This window comes from Metopolophium dirhodum, chromosome 2, assembly GCF_019925205.1.
Source record: "Metopolophium dirhodum isolate CAU chromosome 2, ASM1992520v1, whole genome shotgun sequence".
Classification (NCBI taxonomy): domain Eukaryota; kingdom Metazoa; phylum Arthropoda; class Insecta; order Hemiptera; family Aphididae; genus Metopolophium; species Metopolophium dirhodum.
This window is the reverse complement of record NC_083561.1, coordinates 9,749,061-9,775,304: the sequence shown is the minus strand read 5'-3', so window position 1 is coordinate 9,775,304 and position 26,244 is coordinate 9,749,061. Positions and strand designations below refer to the sequence as shown.

Genomic DNA, 26,244 nt, shown 5'->3' with positions numbered 1-26,244 from the left:
TCAAAGATAACTATATACTCAGGGCCACTGGCTGAATATGAATATATATTTTATTAAATTACATGTAAACTAAATATAACAAAATAATCATAATATAATAAAATTTATAAAGTAAAATTGAAAGTTGATTGAAGCTACAGGACAACCACGAGTATAGATATATGTATATTTTATTAGTAATAATATAGTAGATATATATCAATATATGTATAAATTTAAAGAACCACAAGCTAGGAGATTTTTAGCAACACATCGGGCGATCTTGTTTGAAATGATTCGAGAAATTTGCAAATCCTTCAGGTCTGTAAAAAAAGTAAAAATCATCATAATTTTATACAAACGATAAAATATAATATGTAAGTATGTAAACATTATACAATATGGTAGTAATCAGAAATATTTTAGTATTATATATTTTATTATTTAGTTTTAACAATAAGCAAAAAGATAGTACCTACCTAACTGTGACTAACATGCTATAAATAATGTACTCATTTATATTTCATTTGGATGTAGTTCGCATTCACAAATATTCCTTATATATATGTTTTTTGATAGGAAAATAGGGTGTACTTAGAAAAAAAATGCATTTATTAAGACCATGCATTTTTACACCAAAAAAGTAAAATAATTAATAATTTTTTACCTTTTTAAATGAATTTCGTGATTATATATTGTAATCATTTTTCGATTCTGAGCGGAGCGAGGGATCTGGTTGGTTTTACAATGGTGTTTATTTTTTTTTTATCCTGTATACAAAATGTCTACCAGAAGGAGTGCTTTGATTTCAACATATAGTATCTTAAATTTTAGCAAATTGGATCAAGATGGTACTTTAAAAAGGTAATTTATTTAATGCCAATGGAAAAACCACCGACAAATTACAAAAAACCGATAAAAATGGGATTTTAATTTCGAACGATTTGTATATCACCCTAGATACGACTAAAAATAAAAATAAAAATAACGATTTTAGTTATTTTGTTGTTATTTATAATATTAATACAACTTGCAGGCTATATTAAAATATAATAACAATATAAAATATCTATCTTCTTAGTAATATCATAGGCTGTATGACCATCTTCGCTCAGAATCGTTTTTCTTATACAATGATATTCATGATCATTGAATTCAAATGTGACACCATCTATTACAGCGACCCAATTGTAACCTACTGTACAGCAGAGTGACACCCACCTGTTTTTGTAATTATGCTATCAGATTCTCTATAGTTTATAGTTTTTCTTGTTCTTTAATTTAGAAACATTCAAAATCAACTAGACTAAATAGGTACCATTTTTCTAATGGAATTTTTAAAAAATTAATAATTTGAATTAAATATATAAAATTATTAATGTGAAAATGTTTTTAACAAATTATATATAATATATTTCAAATGTGATGTATACATAATTAAGTTCACTATTAATTTAATAATTTATTAAAATGGATAGATCATTTTTCAAATAACAAACGATAAGTTTTTGGTTTATAATTTATAAAATAATAACGGTTTAAATATTATTATTTTTATTTAAATGAACGCACAATTGATAATGTATACCTTTATGGCTTTATCTGAAGGTATAAGATAAAAAAACGTGAGCAAAAATGTAAAATTAATATTATTTTTCAAATCTGTTTACCTTTGGTGTAATAATTCCACATCTAACTTTGAAGATGAATCATCTTCGAACATCACCTGTAAAATATAATTTGTAGATCTAGTTATAATTGGTATTGAATATATTATATTTATTTATTTTATAATAAATGCATTATATTTGCAAAAAATAAATACAGATATGGATACAAATTAGTATAGGTAAATATAATAAAAGAAAAAGAAAATTTTTCTCTAATGTGTTTGTATTCAAACAACATTTGATTAAATTTAAAATATTATAATAGTTGTACTGTTGCATAGAAATAATAAGAATAATCAATGATTTTATTAGGATAAAATATAATATAATATAGTAAATTATCATCTTTTTAACAGAAATAACAAATTTATAAAATATTTCGTTGATGTATATAATAATAGTCAATAGAGTAATGCAATTAATAATAATGAATGACACGCTTACCCATCTGGATGTATCGTATTGCTGTCTAGGTAAAGGTTCTCCTGACAAGTCGATTAACTTCGCTTCTCTGACCTCTTGAGCCACATCATCTGCAAAAATTATCATCGTTATACTTAAATTTACTATAAAACTTGTGCTGTGCCTATCTGCCTTAAGAATGATCTCTTATTATTAGGTATTATTATTATAACTATTTTATTATTATTAATATTATTATTCAATGAGCATCGGACGTGTGTGAAAAGTGAAATTTTGTAGTTCATACACAATGGCTGCAAGACAACGCTTTTATACGTTATATTATGTATGCTTTCGCTTTTCATCTATGTTACTTATATAAAATTACCGCAACATGTCCCGAAATTGTGACTTGTATTACATATTATCATAATATATCATAAATTCATAAATGATGGGCTACATGTACAGTTTTATTGCTTACATATGCTTGTTTATTTTTTCTCTCGTATTTGAATAGAGAAAAATAGGATTTGTACACAATACTGGATGTAGGAGGAACAATCTAAAATCTAAATATTCGTCAGTGTAACAGTACTTTTTTTTTAGAAAATACGAATTGAGACAGATAATTTAGTATAATTTAGTACATACATTATAATATTATGTAGTTATCGACTACCCAATAATTGTCAAACATAACTTTATACTTTGACGATTTCAATGTTTTGTCTATAGTTTATTGTTCAAGATTAAAATTAACGATTACCGCATGTACAACTTCTCAAACACTAAAATTGTATACTTTATGTCGGTTCGCCACACAGTAAAATAGTAAACAAAATTAAATCATAACAAAATCTCAAGTCTCATAGTACCCATCATAGACGGGGTTATTATCTAAATTGTCTTTGAAAACATAAACACGGTTTTATTTTAATTTTGTAGTCTTTGTGTAGACCAGGCTTAATGTAGTAAATGAACGGTTTAGTTCCTATTGAGTGCAAATTATCGAAACTCTGATTTCATAAATTATCCATTATTTATATCTATATAACCATAGATTGTACTCTAAAGTCTAAATACAATAAAATTATTACCCTACCTATATGTATAGTATCCTGTGTAAGTATATTTAAGCCAGCCACAAGCCACCGTGGACATTTTATAAACTTATGGGTATTGGCCATTACAAATAATCAAATAATCAATCAAATTAAAGTATAATTTAAAGGTAATATCACTATTTTTAAAACGATAAAATACAACACGTTAACATATTATTATTCTTGTAGCATGAAATTCGCTTCATACCCGGTTTTATACCTAATAACCGTTTAACAGAGCAATATAAAGTTTTTAATAACCATCTGGCGATGGTGTTAGGTAAAATGGATGTTACATAATTACATAATATTATATTGTTATAGTATTTTTAAACACGGATGTTTGTCTTTTAATTTTTTTTTTGAAAAACAATTTCCATCGGGTCAGCCGTCCACAATAATACAATTTTCTAAAATGAGTCATAAAACATTTTAATGAACATATTTACATTTGTATGATATGAATAGGTAGTTATTTTTTTTTAGATTGTGAAGCCAGAAATGTTGTATTTTACTGGCCCAGTTAACTTCAACCACTACAACAATAACAACAATCATAGTGAAATAGCCAATAGGTATAGTCTTTAACGTAGGTACGCATTAAAAAACTAAGCACCGATCACTGGAAGTTATGATAACATTGTGAGTAATAAGTAAGCTAACATTTGGGTAATAAAATAATTCAATTATGGATCTCAATATCTCACATCCGCCCAGATGGCTGAAGACTATTTTGAATAAATAACGTTCATTATACCAGTTATGTACGAAACCAAAGCAGTATATCTATTTGGATTGAACGGGTAGTGGATATGTGCGATAGGAGTATGGCCGTATAGGATTATAATATAATAGCTTTTGTCTATTATCTGCTAAAAGGTAAAAATAAAATGATATTTTTGCATAATATGTTACATGGTATCGTCGCTTTACGCAGTTCCTACCACCGAGAACGAATAATTAAGGTGGGTTTCCACTACATATACGTGTACGTGTACATATAAAAATACTAGTAAAAAATATAGTACAAATTCAGTATAAAAATACTTTTTTATGAAAGTGGTTTTAAGTTCTTACCACAGATTTAACCATGATACCATATGAAGTCGGATCCAATTCAACTTTTTCGTGTACACGGCTCTATATTGATAACAATATTGATAACATAAAAATATATAATGTAACTAATATGTTACCAATCCTAACCGATCTAACCCATCTTAACCGATGGGTAACGTTTGTGAGACCGTTCATAGCGAACAGATCCGGTCAATATACTCACGTACACGTATTTAGTGGAAACCCACCTTTATTTATCTGTACTAACTTAATACATTTATAATAATACCAAATAATATTAGAGGTGAGTATGGATTGTTGTTTTAAATTTGTGTTGTGTAAGTAGTAAGTGCAACCTTATTAATTTTTACAATTTACACTGTAAGGTATTCAACTAGGTATTATATAAAAATAATTTAAAAGTGCTTTGAAACACTGTGCTTGAAAATACCTAGCTACCTATGTACCAAATTATCAAGAAATTATATAAAGTTATGTGCATTATGATTAAACAAACTACTTGTATTTAAATTATAGTGTAAGAAAAAGTGCCATCGAGTGTTAATAATTTTATTATACTAATATATGTATTATATCTATCTGGTATGTATAGATTTACTTCAACACAAATAACTTACTAAGTTGATAAATAACGTTGTGCAAGTACTTCAAGTCGAGCATAGAAATAAACTGCTTTAAAGTATCTATATAAAAATATGTATGTACCTATCAAGAATCTACCATATATATAATACCATAAAAATGATTTATTTTTTCTTTTGTTCAAATTACAATAAACAAAATAATTTAGTTTCACAAAACTTTATTATTATTTTTTAATCAGAATTTTACTAACAAATATAGACATTTTATCATAATATATAATAGTATTATGCAGTATTTATGTGGAGATACGACGGTTACATTGTCAAGGTTCCGCAAACATATTTTAATCATTGTAAAATTATTATATCTTTATTTACATGTTCAATATTTTTAATACGCAAAAAAATCTAATAATATATTTTTTTAAATATAATAATAACAAAATCATTATATAAAATTAACCTTAATCTAATAGTCACGTAACTATATTGTTTTTAATTTTCTCTTTGAAAATGCATGACCGAGTAGGTTATTTTAATTTATTCGATATAATCAAGTCTATTAATACATCACATGCATAAACATATTAATTTTCCAAAGAACTACGTCGTCAAAACGGTGCCTGCTGAATTACCAGAGGCAAAATGAAATGAAATTCGATGATTGAAGATCGGAAATAAGCTTTCACTCTTCGATAAAATGTGAAAAATATTTAATAATATTATCTTCACTCTTATTTAAATACTATTTAAAAATATATAAACATAAGCAATTGTATATATTCAAATTTAAAATGAACGTAAATTATTTTTTTCCGGACCCAAAAACAGTAATATTATTACATAAACATTTATAATAAATAAATTCAAGACTAATTTTAGTATAGATAATTAATATACTAACTACTTATTTTAAGATAACACTTCACTCACGTGTCTTGTATCTGTCTTACACATAAAAATATATAGGTACGTAATGTTTATTTATAGTTAAAACTAGAACAAATTTACATATCTTTATCGAATTTGTAGAAGAGAATATAAATAAGGCCCGTGCAGCTTTTTTTCATATTTTTATTTATAATGAGCTAAAAGTACTTAAATAGGTAGTTATTATTTTTTTAATTCATGTAACTTGTTTTAAAATAAAAAAATGATAAACCCGACTCAGCCCCAGTTAAAAATGTTCTCTACAAATTCGATAATATGTAAATTTCCTGTAATATTAGCTATATAAAGATAACATAGTATGAATCTGGTACGTAGGTTTCGCGTGTTGTGCGTGTGGAAGTCAGAGACAATATATGCGAGTCCTCAAGTATAATATACTGATCTCTAATCAAAACGTTTTATAATATGGATATGCTTTTTCTAGTAGTAAGTAGTAAGTACTCATTATTTTGACTGATTTTTTCCAACTAATTATTCTTATCGATTTAGATTTTATGTTAAAATATAATAGCTTAAATTTCCTCAACTATCGTTTGTGCAAGAGATAAAACGAAATAGGTATAGGTAAGTAACACGTATGTGGTATGTATTATTTACCTGGGACGGCGTCTGCAGGAATTATGTCTGGTGTTTTCAAGTCGGCGTCTGGTTTCGGTTTGTTAATCTCCTTCCAGACGTCCGGCACAGAGCTGATCGATTGGCCGATAGTGACGGACATGTTTTGTGCCTATATACACGGTAGATAACAGATAACAGGTATCAAAACAAAAACGGTGACGAGTTCGCATACGGACTGCGATACGCCGGCGACCGGATAAACTTGACCTTACCATTTTCCGTTTGGCGCACATGAAAGCGTGACACTCCGACATGGTTAGGCCGCTGGCTGTGACGAAGGCGAATACATTGCTGTGAGCTGAGTCGGTAAAACAATGAGACACCCTGTGGCCGACGAAAAAAAAAATAAAAACAAAACAAAATTCAGCATTGTGTTTGAGATCAGAAATGCGTTTAGGCACTGCAGGGAGGGAGGGTGGGTCGTGAATAATTTATTTATCAATGTACCTGGTATACGTATATACATATTATATATTATACAACTATAATAACTATATACAAGATACCTATCTGTTTTTATTTTTTCGTCGTCCGTGGTTAATGAAATTAGATTTTTCAACCGTAAAAATATTATACTTCGGCAGGTTTTTCGGTCTGCTGCGATTTTGCGGAAAAACAAATAATCAGCAAACAATGTTTCTATGTGTCTATATGTACTATATTTTCCAGACGCGTGCAGTTTAATTAATAGCATAATAATTACCAAGCATAAAGTATAAAAGTATTATATAAGAGGTATAAGAGTTTCAAGTATAAAACGCGTATGACTCTTCCAAGGGAATAAACAAATTATAACTCGTATACAAAATATTATAATAAACTAATAAAGATGATTTTTGTCGTATTTGATAGATATGCGCGTATAGCTTGATCCAATTGTATTTATTGATTACCTACAGCTATTTCGTTAAGATGAAAAATTGATAAAAGAAACATTGCGACGTGTAAATATACATTTTTTAAATTTAATCTGTGCTCATATACCTGCTGGCTACTGTTATTATTAAGAAGTTTATAGCAATAACTAATAATAAGTAATAACAGCCCGTTATCGTGAACTCAACCGTACCGACAGATTTAAAACGGGTTCAAAAATTTGAATTTCGTACACAGTCAAAACCTGACTAAAATATAAACGTCTCTATATTGACAATAGTGATAAGACTCAGCTTATAGGAATTAAAATTACGTTCACGTCAAACGATAGGGACAATATATAATGTTAGATAATTAAAGTATTTAACATTCTACGGGTATATTATATTATTACGATTACAATCACCTTTCTATCGGTGTTTCCAGCACTGTCTTCTTTTCGTCACTGGTCTCTATCACTTTGATACCTTGTCCATTTAACGTAACCGTTACGTTCTGTGGTTTCCTTTTGCTAGCTTTACTCTGGAATACATAAAAAACAAATAAATAAATAAATAGACATACTTTTATTTGGAAATAATTTAGGTTTGATTCAAAAGGAAAAAATGGGAAATTTATTTAATTAATTAATTAATAAAATTGTTGTAATAATGTGTAATACAATTTAGTTTTAATGCATTTAAATCTAACACAAGTAGTTTTTGAAATTACCCAAAAACAAAACTAATGAACTAGAATAAATGTTATACCAACATGAAAAACTTATCGATATCCAGTTAAATTTTTAAATCGCAGAGTTGTATATCGTAAATCGTTGTTTGCCATTACAGCGTGTAAAACATGGTAAGTATATACAATATAAAAGAACATCGATTTACTTTATCTGTGTACTCTTCTCTGCGATTATTTTATCTCACTGACATTTTATTCACAACTAAGATTGTGTGGCGGAGGAGATATTTTATGTGGTGGGTTATTAATTTAGTTTGTTTTAAATAAAATACCAGATTTATGGCAATAGTTTTAAATCTCTAGGCGCATCATTTTTAATAGTCTATTAAAAAAAGTTTTCTAGGAAATATGTTCCGTCTTTTTCAACTTTTAATATTTTGCGTTCATAATTTAATATAATATACAACATAATATTGAGTATCCTTCAGTATTGTTAAGTATTCAAATACTTGTATTTAAATACTTTTTTTGTATTTCAAATACTTAAAAAATACTTTTTATTTGTATTTTTATTCTAGAATACTAAATACTTTGTTTAATTCTCGTGGTCCAATCCAAATTCTAATTACTAATATTTTTGAATGTACTATTTTAAATTTTGTTTCTACAATATTATTTTAAAATTTTTCTAACTTCTGATAATTTATAAATAATTTTCGCCAAAATACAAGCAGATAACAAAATGACTAAACACTGAAACCCCCGTCGGCTCCTCACTCCCATATTATACCGTGGCATACAAGAGTACAAAACACTGACCACCACTGGTTGGATTGGCATTTATCTTGATCCTTTAAATATCTTTCTTCTTATTTAATGGGTGGTACTGTGGTAGTAGTTTATAATTTAAATACAAGTTTTGGTATTAATGTTATTGAACTTTTTTTTTATCATATTTATTTTAATTTGTACAATCTGTATAAAATATTTTTACAATAAGCACAATAGATGGAGGGATATATAAGAGGGTTTGGTTGGCTTGATTAAAGAAACTATTCAATAATAGTACTTCATGGCGTGGGTAATATTGGTTAGTCGGCTTATTATTGAATTGATTTCATTATTGATTATTAATTATTCATTTATTGAACTTAAAAAAAAGATTTATGTAAGTATTTTGAATACTTTTTTAAAAGGTATTTGTATTTATATTTAAATACTTTTAAAAGAAAGTACTTGAATACGTATTTTAAATACAAATTACACCAAGTATTTAAATACGTATTCTGAATACATTTGAAAAGTATTCTTAACAAGACTGGTATCCTTTAAATTACAAGTTAATTAAACATATTACGATTTATAAAAAAATCTAGTTATAAAAAACAAAATGTAATCTACATCTTACTGCAGATTACAAATTCCAATTAATTATTTAAACATCCTTTTCTGTAGCTTTTTGTACGCTTAAACGATTTATAATTATATCTAATAATCAATGGTATTAAGTAAACCATTCGCCATTGCTAATAATGTAAAGACATTCTATCATTCCTCGAACATGACGGATCGAATTTAATTTTATTACCTACAATTAGTATAAATAAATTATATTTATGTATTATAATTTATGAATAGTTGTATATGATAAATTATATCTGATAATTGATAACCACGATATATACCTTCTATTTAAATTTTAAACCATATTTACTGTCAAGCGTCGGTCAGTCTTTAACAATAACCATGACTGAAATGATTAATTTCAGGTATTTACATTATAAAATACTATATTAATATTATTATTTATAATAATAAAAAAAGTCACGTCCACTGCTTAGCCTTTGAAACGTACCTGACTTTAATCCAGAACTGCAGGACTAAGAACGATCGACTCAATTGTCAGTTATAAGTTATAACAAATAAACTGTGGGTTTGGATAGCAAAAACGTACCTACCGACCGCAATAGTCAAGAGTTTTGCATTTTGATGTCAGATTCCATCTGCTTTTGACAAAGTCAAACACGACAAAATATTATGATGCATACAACTATACATACTACCTAGTCTAAAACCAACGAAAAAACCTTTATGATGACTTAACGCTGCAGGATGAGTCCAATAAAGCCACACCTAAAGAGCTAATTATAATTAACTATTTTATTATTTAACGTTCAAATCGTGAACCTAAGTTCGAACATGTAGGTATACAACATCTATACAAACTTTATGGTTGGGGCCGTTGTATGATGGGTTGTGAATACTTTTGTGCATCATATATAAAATTAGGTAAAATACATATGTACTATGTAGGTACTAGGTAGGTATGCACAGATAAATTATAAGAGATCGAAAGTATAGTTTCGCTCCGATTGTAATGATAATTGACAAAAAGATTATCCTAAATAGTAAATTGCATTATGTTCGATATGCGTTTCTTATCCGATTATTCAAAGAAAATACTTCGTCCAAAACGCGCATTAACGGAAAAATAGTATATTTACATAGGCCAGTCCGTAACACTAATTCGATAGACTGCAGGTTTAATTTTCACAACCGACAAAACATTTTGTCGATCGACTTCTATAAGCGCTCGCCATAATCGTTGCGTACCGATGCTAATCAATAATCATGCTAGTCTCTTGCGACATTTACTACAGATAATTTTATATTCGAGCAGTACTCCGTGCATGCTTGCTTTGGCTAAAATTTTGGATAAATTTTTGAAATGGAGTTCGATGTTGATGTAACGCAATATGACATTGGACGAAATTTGCTTTTGTGTTCACACAATATATTATACATTATACGTCGATACACTTGGCTTAATTTAACGCGAAAACGTCGCGTCGAATGATCCAGGATAACTCGAACAACAATATTTAATACTATGCATAAATATAAAATAATAACAATATAATATTTATAGTTAAGTAAAACTACTTAGTTAAAGTCAGAATTAAGTCTAGGTACCTTAAAACTTAACTCGTAACGGGAAAGTTTCGATCAGCCACTCCACTTTATATCCTACCAAGCAAAAAAAATATTCTGAAAGATCATAATATTATGTAAATTATCATAGGCTAGTATACGACACCCAAAGTTTTCAAATATTCTCAAACCTAAATACAAAATTTAGAAAAATGTATAAACATTTAGCTCTTACACGAGTACGCGACAAATTAAATGCCTACTACATAGTGAAACATGCAAATTAATGTTTTATCTCGGAGGCTTGGAATACTTCTGAGGTAGTACAAACTTATTATAATTAGTGCTTGTAAATCGTAATCTATATTAAATGTATACGAAATACGAAATACCCACATTTGAGTATAAAATCTAAACAATAAAACTTTCCTCATTTTATATACACTTTGATTTCACTTCAATACTAATACATACTATGACATTTTATTTTCTCAATACAACTTAAACATACATACCTATTTATTCAGTTGTATTTGTATATTATTATGAAAACTGATCATGTCATTATAAAATATATACTAGGTATAGGTACAAGGTTATAAAATCTAGAGTTGAAAAATTAACTTATACGCATTTAAAACTTGTTTAATAATAATTACCATACTGAGTACCTACATTGAGTCATTAAATATTTAAATAATTTCGGAAAATGTTGTATAATCGATGAGTATATGATTTCTAATTGTTCATTATCCACATTATACAACATTATTCATGTTTTGAACAATGTATATTTTTACATTACAAACAGTATCATTAAATTAAATATTAATTAAATGTTATCATGTTTATTTGTCATCAATATTAGGTATTTTAAACTAGAAATATTGATTAAATTATTATTACATGAATTTTTGTATTATTAATTAATAATTATAGTATTGTACGATAATATGAGTACCTATGTGACAGAGTACAGACGACAGTATATTATTTATTTTATAAAATAAATTGAAGATAGGTACATAGAATATAGTATCTAATATTATACACTGATTGATATTTTCTCTTGACTAGTTTTATAACAGGTTACATCAACTGTAATTTTATATTTTCCTTTTATACCAAAACTACTAAAATAAATAACTATCAATATCAGAACGATACCAATATTTTTACTTGGTCAAACTTATTATTTTTATTGTAAACTTAAATATTTTCCATAAAATGATTTTCTTTATAATGTAATGAAAACATCTATGCCCTTAATTTAAATGCAGCATTTATACTACATTTATTAAATGCATATCAAATTCTATGATAGAACAACGTATTTGACATGTGCTTAGAGCAATTGATTGACAGAATAATATACATAATATCTATCTACGTCATAGTATCCATCGCTGTATAGAAAGAAAAAATTAATACCACATTTATTTTGTTATAGTATTCAATGCATAGAGTAGTTACTATACTCCACGATTCAATGTCAATGTCAGTTAATATTTTTTTAATTCGTCCATAAATTATAGAATATTAGCTGACAAATCAAAACTGATTGTAAATTCAAACTACCAATTTAGTGAAACTATAATGATTAAATATTATAATAATGAACCTAACCAAAAATAAAATTAACATTAATTACCTATTAAAATACAATTAAAAATAAAACATAAATGGAATAATGGTTATAGTTTATTTGTTTATCTATGGTTAACAATATATAACAAAACGAAAAAAACAACTAAAATAAATTATACCTACCATGAAGATACAGTAGTAGACTGTTACCAATTTACTTACGTTTACTCTAAAAACTTTGGTATAAAAATATTCAATAATTATTACTCAATATCGTAAAAAATTAACTTCACCGATTTACAACACATAGTGGTTTGCATAACCATATTTTGTATAATGCATGTATATATAGTAACACATTTTTCGCATACTTATGTAGGCATATGTTTGTTCAGCTGTATTAAGTCGACCGAGTGTAGTACGTTTACAACAAAAAAAGCTAAAAACAATAACGTCAGAACTACCTACGTATTACGTATAAACTTATATTCAAAAGCACAAATTGTGGTGTTAGAGGGACTAATCCCCCCACGAGATAACTAACAAATAAAATATTTTACTGTCACATAATAATATTATATTATTATTTATAGTTCATGAAATTTTTAAAACTGATGAGAATTTTATCATCACTGCTATAACCTAACCAATTGCAACCACAGGCCACAGCTGCTGAAAACTGAATTTATTGATACGAGTATAACGAAATGATTTTGTGCGATATTATGTACGTCAGTATAGTTTACCTATGCTTTATAGTTTATAGTATAATATACTATATATTATGTATATTATATAGTCACCACCCACCAATCGCCGTTGTACTTTGATCACCAATGAAATCGTAGACATATGTTAAATTAATATTATTATTTTAATTCGATTCCCAACTATCCCAGACATAACTCCAAGTGGTATGCACGGATAGTACCTATATACTGCAGCAGACTGCACTGCCCTCAATCAAGTTCAACAGTGCATTAATTGTACATAAATACATAAGTACCAGACATAAGGATCTATGTGAATAACATTTATATACCAAAAAAAAATTAATTTACTAACCATAACCAAAATGGTTTTAACCGCTTCGACGATGGCGCCAGCCGTAGAATCCACGGGAGTGTTGCCTAGATATTTAACTTCAAACGTTGTCTGGTCGTCTTCAACAGCGATCGCGGTCCCGTCTTCCACGTTTTGTCCAATCGCCAACGATTTGTCTTCCGACAGTTCTAAATAACATTTGAAGCAAATCATAAATTAATGGGTTATTACTTATTAATATATAATTAGTTTGAATACAAATGCATATTTAAGTGGGTATTGAAATTTGTGTTTTTCGTGTAAAAGCGTATTAAACATAAAAAACAATTTAAAACTCGCAGTAGGTACAAAAGTCGATATGACAGACCAATAATTATAAAATGAGTCAAATTTAGATTTTTTTATCCGGTTCTTTCATTAAGACAATTAGATACAAGACGGTAACCTACCGCAGCAATTTCGTATAGTTAATAATTATACCAATTAGCTTTAATAACATAATTCTTCTGAAATAATAAACGTTTAATGTGTGCTTGTAGGGCATGGACGCATGATCTCATTTAATCGTATTACAAATAATGACTTACAATGAGTCAAAACCATTATTATACCTATTCGATGTTGGTAAATTCAAACGTGTCAATAAACCGTTAAATAAGCGTAACAAATTATTATAATAATGATTGTATCTTTTATTCATGAATCAAAAATGTAATTTTGTTAATATAGCACCATAAATTATTATACCCACGAATAGGGAAGAACATTACAGTTATGACAAATATGTAAACACAAATTAACAAGCGTTTCTCAACATTTGCATGTTGAATTTTGGGTCACAAATAGTTTTGAATAATTAACCCACAAATAATAAGAATAATATTATCGTTTTGAAACGAGTTTTTGAGTGATATGAAGATATTTAAAGCTTAATGTTAAAATGTTTATGTTTAATTTATAAGAACCTTAAGTTATTGGTTAAACATAACTAATAATTACAGTTTATTCGAATAACCTTAACACTTTATCTATAAATTATGAAGACACATATTGATTTCATATAGGTAGGTATAATAGATAGGTCGTAGACCTCAACTAAAAATTGTTTGCATTTGTTATATCATTATGTAATTTGCAACTTGTAAGACCCAAGTGCAAAAAAATCTTACATTCAGTGTTTAGTAATAATTTACACAATGCAGGTGGAATATTTGAACAAAACCACGAACGAATAAGCTACTCGCGTCTTAATTATATAGGTAGGTACGAGTACATGCCGACACCTCGCCAAAAATATTTAAATTCCGTTCATTGTCTACTGCTCTACTGAAATAATAATGTGGTGTATGGATATAACATAACAAATATAATTTATATATTGAGACTAATTAATAAATTTAAAACATGGAAGTATTTTATTTTACTAATACAATTACTGAATAGGTATAACAAGTATTATCATAATTTCTATGTGCTCGTCTATAATATTTTTGTATAATATGTAAAACAAATTGTTTATTATTATTTAAAATGCATGTAAGTAGGTACCTACGCAGTAAAAAATAATTAGTGTAAAATATACAATAATTGTACAGTTTTGTTTTATTCAACAATCAGAGAAACGAATTTGAATCGTTCATTTAAGGTTTGTCACTATTATACCAGAAAGTTAAAATTTGTACTAAAAAAATCTCAACAACTGATTCGTTTTCATTTATATGACATATCTATAGATTTAGAATTCATTAAATTATTTAAGATATAGATTGTTTTTTCTAGAAAAGCATTTATTTAAATTGGACGGATTTCCAAGAAACTATACGCTGTTTAGTGTTTGCAAATTGCAACTATTTAATTTATAAAATTATATTTACAAGTCCAGATAAGTTTTAATAGTAATATAACTCATAACCATAATAAGCCATACTAATAAAATGTGCATGAATATCAAACACAATATTATTATACTTTTATGCACACGCATAATTTATTGAATCAAACTAATGGTGATTTTAAAAGTTAGAGATAAGTGAAATAAAGAACTATTTACTATCAATATCGCGATTAAAATAATTAGGAATTACCCATATTCATGTACAATCAATTATGCGCATTTGTATAAATAAAATTACATAAATTAATTTGTTTAATACTTAATAAAAGAAAAATAAAACATTAATTTTTTTAAGTTAATTGCTATTGTTGGGACTACCAACAGTTGTTATAGCTTCATTGACAACAATGAAAAACTTGTTTTAGATTCTGAGCTAATTTTTCATCATTTCTATAAAAAAAATTTAATATACCTAACATATTATTATAAAAATAGTTATATTATAATCTATAATTCAGTTTTCCTTATCCAGAAATATAATTTCTTAATTGTAGTGCGTTACTGAAAATTTAAGAAATATTATAATAATAAACAATAATAATTTATTGCATTAATTAAAACCATCTATAACTACTAGCAAATAATATGTGATAACTCTAATGTCAGTAAAATTTTAGTTCAAAGTATTTAGACTCAATTTCGCCTATACCTATAATACCTATGTCACTATTTTGAGTTTTAATTACAAGTAAATGTGATGTTTATATTGTCTATTGGGTTTAACCAAACATTTTAAATATGAATATGTATATTTTTTTATATTACGTTATACTTATGTACCTATTGTTGCTCATTAAAAATCCATTTAAATTTTCCAAGGATTATCTTTAAAAATAATTTATATACATATTATATAAATATATAATATTACAAGTATATAGGTACAACAAATATTAAAAAGATAAACTATGTATTTACACAGCCAATTAAATGGCTTGTTTCGTATATTTTATAAGTATTATTAAGTATGTATAAAGTCCAAAACAATAAACTTACTAAGCGTGGCACAATGCATATTAATACAATATATTATACAATTTTATATCTATTATCATAATGGTGCCAATACCTATATCGTAGAGAGCCTATCCACATTTTTTACTAAACAAAAGTAAACTGTTTGTTATTTAATATGTATAATTGGTATATTTCATTTTTTGTGAAATAATTTGTTATCCATAAATTAAAATCTAAATATACCAGATACCTTTTTACATTATTTATATTGCAAATTTATTTTACGAAAAAAGATATTGTCGGAAATTGAATTAGGCAGGTACTGAATACGAGTTTGCGAGAGCCTAATTGTTTTTATATTTATGAAAGTCTAATAGTAAATTTAATTATTTTTATAATATTTAATGATTTATCTAGTATAAAATATTTTTGCAAACAAATCTTATCAGAAAAACATACAATTTGGTATATTGTATAATATATTAATATTGTATAAGCATTCAATACAAATTTAAACCTTATAATAAAAATATCAAACATAATATTCGAAACTAACGAACATAGTTGTGTGTTTGTTTGTTTGTGAAAATATAATGTTGTATTATAATCTATTGTCGTACTTTAGTCTTGCTGTGTATTATATACATGGAATAAATATAGGTTCTTTTATTTCATAAATGTATTAAAAAAATAAATATTTGTTTGGAAAACGAATGAACATAAAATAATTCTCATTGAACAACAATATTTAGAATTATTTTAATTATACCATATAACTATATAGTACAATATACCTATAATCAATGATTATATTTATTGTTATAATTTTATAATTAATATAAGACGAACATACCTATTATATGCAAATAAAAACATTTTAAATAAAATAATATTTTTCTTCAAATATAGTTGTATCCTATGCAATATTTTTAAATGTAATAGTTTTTTCCTGCGTTAAAAAGATAACAATATAATATACCTATATAATATTATATCTTTAAGAATATTGCATTATTGCAATTTCATGTTTTGTACCTACCTAACCTTACCTGACATAGGTACTACATGGATAAAAAACATTTATACTAATTAATTATACATTTAATAACTCTGAAAATACTGCTTCGAATTTCGAACTGTTAATAATAAACATTTTCAAAAAAAATCTTCTGCTTGATAATTATTTACCTTTAGTGAAAAAGTTTGTTTCTTATTTAAAAAAAATAATTTCTATCGCCACAGGACATTTATTAAAATTGTATAAAATACGTTAATCTAAATAATTGAAAATATGGATGGTCCTTAATATACTTAACAATTATAAATAACAGAATTTGAATAAATTCATTATTAAAAAAAATTATTGGTTGTGAGCATATTTCGTTAATCACTCTGTATAATTATCATCGGTGTTTTCAATTTTAAAGTTCAACAAACATAATACTTTGATTAGTCGATATTATTATTGTCAAATATAACAAAAATATAAGCTAGTCATATACTATTATATCTATTAATTTTTGTGGCATACATTTATACATTTATTTTCATTAATATTAAATAATCATAAACCATAATAATGTCATAAAACATATCAACCGTTTATTTTACATTGCTTAAACAATTTAGTTATATTCAGTTAAGATCCTTAAAAATTCTGACCAATAATAGTATTGGACCAGAAATTTTTTTTACTAGTATAGTAGTATTTACAGAATAAATAAAACGAAATAATTCACGACGCCATAGTTCCGCACTCATTATAATATTATACATTTGAACTTCATGTTTTCTACAAAATGCATCCAAGGTAATCTAGTGATTTAATTAGCATAGGTATTATATTAAACATTTTAAAGATGCTGCTAACGCATCATAAACATTGTTCTAACATTACTGATACTGGCCTAAGTGAGTTGATGTATAATTTATAAAAAAAAATGAATTAATTTAATGATTATTAGATAAATTTATGTAAAATAATTGTTGTTTATTTTTGAAATCAAACTTATTACTTACTGGAGAGGTGGGTTCAATCCATAGATCAATCTACACAATGTTCAGATGAAAGCGAAAACCCTTACGAGAAATTATAAATTATGCATAAATAGCATTGAATATTCACATATTTAGGGATAGTCTTACTACGTACACCAAGGCGATATTTATTAAAATATTATGAAAAATATATCCTATTATAATGAAATAGCAATAGCCAATAATAGTAATATGTACCTAATGTTTAGCTTATCACGTTTGAAAACAAATTATCACAGTGTTTATTACTTGAACTGTAACTAGCTAAATAAAAAAGTTTTTAAAATGAATTCTAACTAAAATAAAACTAACTTCCGGAAAATTAAATTATGGTTTTTTTCCTTACCTACTAATAAATAATAAATAATCAACAAACTCGTTTAATATCAATGACTTTTTCTAAAATAAATGCAATTTGTAAGTATTTTTAGGTAAATAATTAATAAATAGTTTGAAAATACAAATTTATATCATAATATATAAGTACCTATACCTAATAGTACTATACAGTATACATATAAGACGTATATAACAGTAGAAAAATTTTTCTTGAACAAAATATGATAATATATATTGGTACATTTAATTTCATCAACCAGTGCAGATAAAATACATTATATTTATATTTATTATATAGTATATATAGTACCTACATAAACATATTATATAAGTATAAATAGTACTATGAGGATTTCAATGAGATTAGCTCATCATGGATTGTTTCTGAACCATAGCCAGTGATAATTTTTTTATTAAACATTTATTTATAAAATAAAAAAATGTTTAGGTGTATAATTTTGTATAATTTTTTTTTAAACTTATTGGAAAAATTTATTCTGTTGACGCCGTACCACTCGAAAAACCGGTTCTGAATCACATGAGTAGTACCTACTATCATAAAAAACGTCTCATGTGACCCATACGCCTTTATTTTAGCTATATCACGTAGTTTTTCCAGTAATGAGTATAATAAACATATACCTAATAATATTATTAAGTCGTATATAGCACTGACCCAGATAACATTTCCTCTTTCGTACAAACATATTATACATTATAGCAAGGCTGGGCATTAACGAGTTAAAAATTAAAATTAAGTTAAAACGTTAAGTTAATATTAACTAAATTAAGTAACTCGTTACTTTTTTTTGGAAACTTAATTTTAACTTAATAAGTTAATTTTTTATCATATTTAACGTGTTAACTTCAAGTTAATTTTATACAGATTTCTTAAAATTAAGTTACATTTTAAATTTGACCCATTGATTTATAATTTTGTTGGCTTGAGAATTATTAGATATCATAGAAAATAAATGGGAAAATGACGTACCTATGGTTAATAAATAATAATTATTACCGATTGAGTTTGATATATACACAATAGACATAATATAGGTATTTTCAATTTTGTAAATAGCCTATTAGCCTGTATCCAGTGTAATACTAGTAATGCCCACCCGCATGTAATAATAATTAATAATTAATATTTATAAATTTGTGATTATTGTCTATTGATGTATATACAAATATACAATATACATACAGTATATACTATAACTATATACTTTATACATTATACATATTACGAATAGTGAATACGAGCCATATTGGATATAAATATTTGATCATATATTATGTTTATCATTGTCATAATATTATATAATGAAAAAGAACATTGAGCTATTATTATATATTTAAATTATATATTAAATATTAATATAAATTTATATTTATATGTACTCATATAATTGTATACGGGTCTCGACGTTCATGTACTTAATTAGTTTTCTTGTAAACCATAACTCATTACCTAGTATAGTGACATTTTAGCGCATACACCACACATCCTGTCTGATTCCGAGAAATACATTATTACTTGAAATTATTAAAATAACTCATGCCTCATGGGGAAAAATTATTTTTGAATATCTGATTCAATATTGAAAATATTTATACTCCACGATTTATAGTTTTAATTACGGTATTGTTATTTTGCTGCTTATTGCTTCATTGACCATTGACGTGCGCAGAGCGGTACTGCAGTTCGATTGACATTTCGTCGATTTCGAGTCATTTATTTGTTTTAATTCCACTGTGGTGTTTTTTGTTATTATTTGTATATAATATTAATTAATGATGACCGAGTCAAGAGACCTAGAGTCAAAATGGCCGCATTTAAATAATTATTTTAAACAGCTACCTGCGGATATTTCGGATGTCAGAGGAAATTTTGTGTTCAAATGTGTCCTTTGCCTACAAAAAACGAAATTATTGTCAACTTCTAAAACATCAAATTCGAATCTTAAAACTTGATATAAATTCCAAATTTGTTATTCATTTTGTAGGTAACCTATTTTTCTTATAGATTTGAAAATAATTAAATTTTTAATTAAGTTAATTTTAACTTAGTTAATTTTTTTTATCCATGAATTTTTAACTTAACGAAGTTATGAAAAAAACATTAGTTAACTTTTAACTTAACTTAACTTACTTTTTCTTGTATTAACTTAACTTAACGAGTTAAAAAAAATCGTTAACTTGCCCAGCCTTGCATTATAGTATAATATAATTTATAGTTATTAATTTATCCACCCGTAATTGAAAAGTCGTTTGTGCATTCTTTTTTCTTAAAACGGATAATTTCCTCCGACATTAAACTTACTTATATGATATATCCCTTACCCACTTGAACTTTTTTTTTTACTCGAAACACTAAATACAACAGGCTATTTTAATGATTAAAAAATGTATACTCGAACATAACTAATATAATAATATGTATAGCGTAGTTCAAAAAAAAAAGTTTATTATCATTGAATGCAGGACAAAAAAAACATTAAAACGTCGAATGGACATGATGATAATATTTAAATTATTATTGTTTATTTTCCCTACCGCTGAGGCATCACTCTCGTTTGTTTATTTCCGCTGCCGCAAATCGCTCCGTATAAATGTATAATATAGGTTTCGAAAGGACGGTGTATTTTAATAAATAATAATAATGTACGAAAAATTGGTTTATAATTTACCAACGATAATATTCAATAATTGTGTATACATTGGGCATGGTTACAGTTAAATAAGTTATCGTCGTTACTTACTATATATATATTTAGTTGTTACGAAGTACATTAAAGTGGTTATGGTTTTCAGCCGATTCGTAGTCAGGAACGTCAATGATAAGAGTCAACTCCCATATACATATCATTATTGTGTGACGTCGACAACGATGACATCCGGCTTGAAATAATCAGCCCGTGTTTTCCCAGACGGCAATAAAATGAAAATGTTCTAGTGATAAATCAGAATTTTTTTGTATTTCTCATACGGGCGTGGCTTAAAAAACGTTTGAACGCAATCTGTTGTAACTTATTTTCATTTTATTGCTGACCGGGCTATCGCTAGTTTTTTTTTAATACGAAAAAGTCGGAATACACCCACGTTACACATACATATCGGTACACTAACACAAACATAGGTACTTACAATTGATGGTTATCAACTTTTTTCCATTTAACGGTAAAGTAATAGCAGGTAAAGGTACTGTGATGTACTAAGTGTCAAGAAGCGCCCACGAATCGAATTTTCGTAATATCTTTATAATATACAAAAATGTTCTATTTCTTGACATTAAACCAGAAGCTATAATAATGACTTGTCGTTATATCACGAGTATAATAAAAATACATTTAGAATAATGTGAAGAGAAAACAACGTTTCAGAATAAGATTCTTGAAAAATAAAATACCTTCATAAAATAATATTACTATTATAGCTATTATAGGTACAAAGGAAATTGCAGCTAGTGATATTTTATTGATTAGTTAAAAGTCACAGCGGCGCCACTTAGTACGCGTCATTCGAGTTATCACGATTTCGAAATAATGTAAGTTTGACACGACTACCAAACGCATATAGTTTGAACTCTGTAGGCCTATTATAGATCGATTTTTGTATGACCATTCGTATAATAATACATAGTATTTCGTATTCGTGTCACCAATAACTGTAAGTACCTACCCATTGATATAGTGATATATAAAGGTAAATTTTTTATCAAATAATCAATGTTTTTGTTGGTTTAGGTATACTTTATACTTATGATATGAAAACGTGAATGTTTATTGTCCATATTATAATATTAAAATCTGTGACAATCATACAATGGTACAGTCAATAATGCTATTATGTTGCACGGCCATCAAATAGATACGTAATACCTACAAATGCTTCGTGATTAACATGTCAATAATATACATTGATCGCATGGATAATAGCCATCTGAATTTTTTTTAAATTATTAAATTACGTAGGTACAGTACCACAGTGGTACACGTTTGAAGGTAGTCTAAGGATTCAAAACTATAAAATATAGTGTTAAAACCTATTATTTTAAATATAGTATCTAATATCTATTATATTATATAGACTATATTTCACGTGCAATTGCACACGAATTAAATACTTTTTCTTATAGAACAAATAATATTGTTCACAACGTATTGAAGAAACTAAAAAATATCCATTCAACCGAGACACATTCTATAAATCGTAATAACACAATAATTTCTCCTCCGAACGCGTGATGATGGTTACTCCAACAATTTAATTGCAATTTTGTATCAGCCTATGCCTATCACTATATCAAATTACACTTATTAAAAATTATATATCTTTCAATGTAACGAGAAATATCCCTTTTCGCGTTTTTATTATCACGTCTGGCGCAGCTGAACCTTACAATAAAACAAAACGACGACCTACATAGATTTGTGTTCACTGACAGCGCGTACATTTTTAAAAAATGGATAATTTTTTTCTTGTGTTCCTATATTATGTTATTTTTTTGTTTCATTACAACGAGAATTATGGTTTGTCTCCGATTGTTTTCCGAAAGTTTAATGATATCATTGTTCAATTGTTTGATAAGATATCGATAAAAAAGATGCCAACATTTTTCTCGTTTTCAACAAAAATGTAGTGTTAAAAATAATATCAACAAATTAGTTAAAACTAATTTATAATTTGAAAAAAAAATTCATAGGTACAGTACATATTATTAAGGTAATTCCAATTTAATACTAATTATTGCACCTCACGGTCCTAACAGAATAATCAAAAAACAATTTTTTTCAACGTCTCGTAGTTGAACAATAATAATATGTCCTCATAAGACTCCTGGAAAGGCAAAAACTAAGGGAAATTGAAAGTGTTTCCTCTTGTTTCTCTAGTACATAATATACTTGTTCATAAGTAGAATTTTATAACTAGGTACTGTAGGTATCTACGTGACATGTCGTATCAATGCTTAATATTAAAAACGTATGCATGACATGATAAACTTAAGTATGTAATTTCCTAAATAAACAATTCCTAATTATTTCTAAAATGTCTAATGCATATTAAGACTATCAATGTTTCATAGTTCATACTGTTCTCGCTGATTGTTAGACATTAATATCAAAAGTATTAAAAATAAGTAGGTACAATACACATGATTATTTAATCTGATTAGTTTTCCAAAAAGGATATTATTTAAAATAGGTACATTGTGTATTCAAACCATTTAATATAAATATATAATGTTTATTTAAAAGTAATAGTTTTATTACGAGTTTCTTAGAGTTTAGGTCTAATTAACTCTAGCTTAGGTAAAGACGTGTATACAGTATTTTATTATTATTATTACCGAAAAATAATTTTTTTTTTTTAAAGTTCGTGCTCTATCTTTATAGGTATCTTGAATTCATATTAGATATACTCAGATGTCTATAAGATAAGTAAGTTATGTCTTATGTGTATAGTATATGTAATACATACATATTTATCAGCGTACATTGCCTAAACAGCATTGTTGCTTAAAACAAAATATTTTTTAAAAACAATTTGGATAGTATGTATGTTTATTGAAAAGTCGATACCCGTTGGTGATAAATATTTGCAAAAATAAACCAAACAAGTACAAGTGTCGCTATACATAAATTGTTCGTATAGTAACAATAGTCAATTATTTAGGGCTCTATAATACGACCTACTATTATAATAATTACTATGCGAAACTATGAGCACGAAAATTAATGCCATCGTAGTCCTCTAATGTGGCTTACAAAAAAAAAACGAATTACGACACCATAACCAATTTTCAGGTTTTGCTAGTTTAGAGTAGCGGATCACCCATATTTTTCACTAATTATAAGTAAGTAGCAAATTTTTGTTATTGAAATATGTTTCAAAACTATTATATTTCGTGGTATGAGTAATGTGACGTTATGGTTGTTGAGTGTTGACGTCAAGTTCGACAGACCTTTGGTCACAAAAGATTTCTTATCTTACCATCATGTCGTTGTACATTGTATTACATGAAATACAATAGCAGACGAATAAAACGTATCTATTATAGAAGACAGACCAGTTCCTAGTAGCATGATCGTCCAATTTTTGATGATTAATAACTACTAGGAATAGCATTTAACTGTTGTCTGTTATTTTTTTAACACTTGTAATGAATTAAATTTAAACTCATTTGCAGCAGATGATGCGAATACTTTAACTATCAGCTAAATCGGTAATTAGAAATGGTGTGGTATAGATAAGTGATTTAATTCCCTCCGAAGAAAATGTCATGCGAATGCAATATCGCAAACAGTAAAATGTAATAACTTATATTATGTTAATTTTAACATTCAATATTTCCTTTTCCAACCACAAAAAAATGTCTCTAAATCATTTCAGCTTATTTTAATATATTAGTAGAGAAACTATTCTCAAATATAACGTAGATATATAATAACTGGAATAAAGTGATTTTAACAAAACCTCAAAGGTAATGAATAATGATAAACACACCATTGACGATTTTTTGTTCAAAAACGAGGATATTATATACTTTTACTAAAGAAAATATTATTCACTCGCATAATGCGTTACAATAATTTCACTTACTTTTATGTTTTGAGTTTCCTTTCCATATAGATTTAAGTGACAGTGGCATTCTGGCAGAGGATAGTCCGTCTATTTTTCTTCACTTTATTCTATTTTAATATTTATATTATTTCGTTCAAAACACTATACTATACTCTTAAGCCTATATTATTTTAATATAATGCAATGACGTAGTATTACGACTACAATAATAGAGACGTACAAAGTCCTAGGCTGTTTGTCGTGTCCTCACGGATTATTGTTAACGGAACTCTCACCGTACACTGTTTGAGTAGTGTGTACAGTGTACATAAAACGACTGACGAACAGTGGCGTGCGCGTGGTGTCTCTTTCACTCTCTCGCTCCCCCTCCCTCACACTCATTCACACGCAAATACACCCTCTCCCTTCCACTCTCACTCATACCAATTCCCTTGGATCTGTGTTCTGCGTGCAGCCGAACAGCTGTGTAAAAGTTCTTCTCTGTAACAACAAGCAATACAATATAAGAGTTTACACACACACACACATCGTATTTGATTTGCATTTGACGCGACATAATAATAATATCATCTCGACATAATAATTATATTAATTAAATGTACGGGAAACTTCGAAAAGAGCTAAACAATTAATACTTAATTGATTTCACTTTTAGGAATTTCTTGGGTTTTCTGTCCGGCTACATTATAATAATATACAGTACTATAGTATGACGTCAAGACGTTCTGAATAAGTTCTACAAATTTGTTTCTAATTCAGCATGTGTCATTAACTAAATGATGGGCTATTTTAAAATGTTTAGTTCAACATCTGTATAATATATTTTATTTATTTTTTTTTATTTATCGTGAAGCCCGGCAACTATGACCATTAGCTGTTTGTTTTTGTTTGTAGGGGAGGGAACTGTAGGTGTAACACGTGTGTGTAGTTTT

General features: G+C 26.9%; 1 protein-coding gene across 1 annotated transcript; it reads right to left on the bottom strand.

Moving 5' to 3' along the window:
- Nucleotides 1–25,643, bottom strand: LOC132938924 (low density lipoprotein receptor adapter protein 1-like). The gene is made up of 8 exons (XM_061005909.1): nucleotides 25,331–25,643; nucleotides 13,522–13,688; nucleotides 7,673–7,788; nucleotides 6,603–6,714; nucleotides 6,370–6,499; nucleotides 2,094–2,182; nucleotides 1,650–1,705; nucleotides 1–302 (listed from the first exon to the last, which is right to left on the bottom strand). Exons 1-8 carry the CDS (start codon nucleotides 25,377–25,379, stop codon nucleotides 242–244), a joined length of 780 nt encoding a protein of 259 aa, XP_060861892.1. The 5' UTR covers nucleotides 25,380–25,643; the 3' UTR covers nucleotides 1–241.
- Nucleotides 25,644–26,244: the final 601 nt, after the last annotated feature.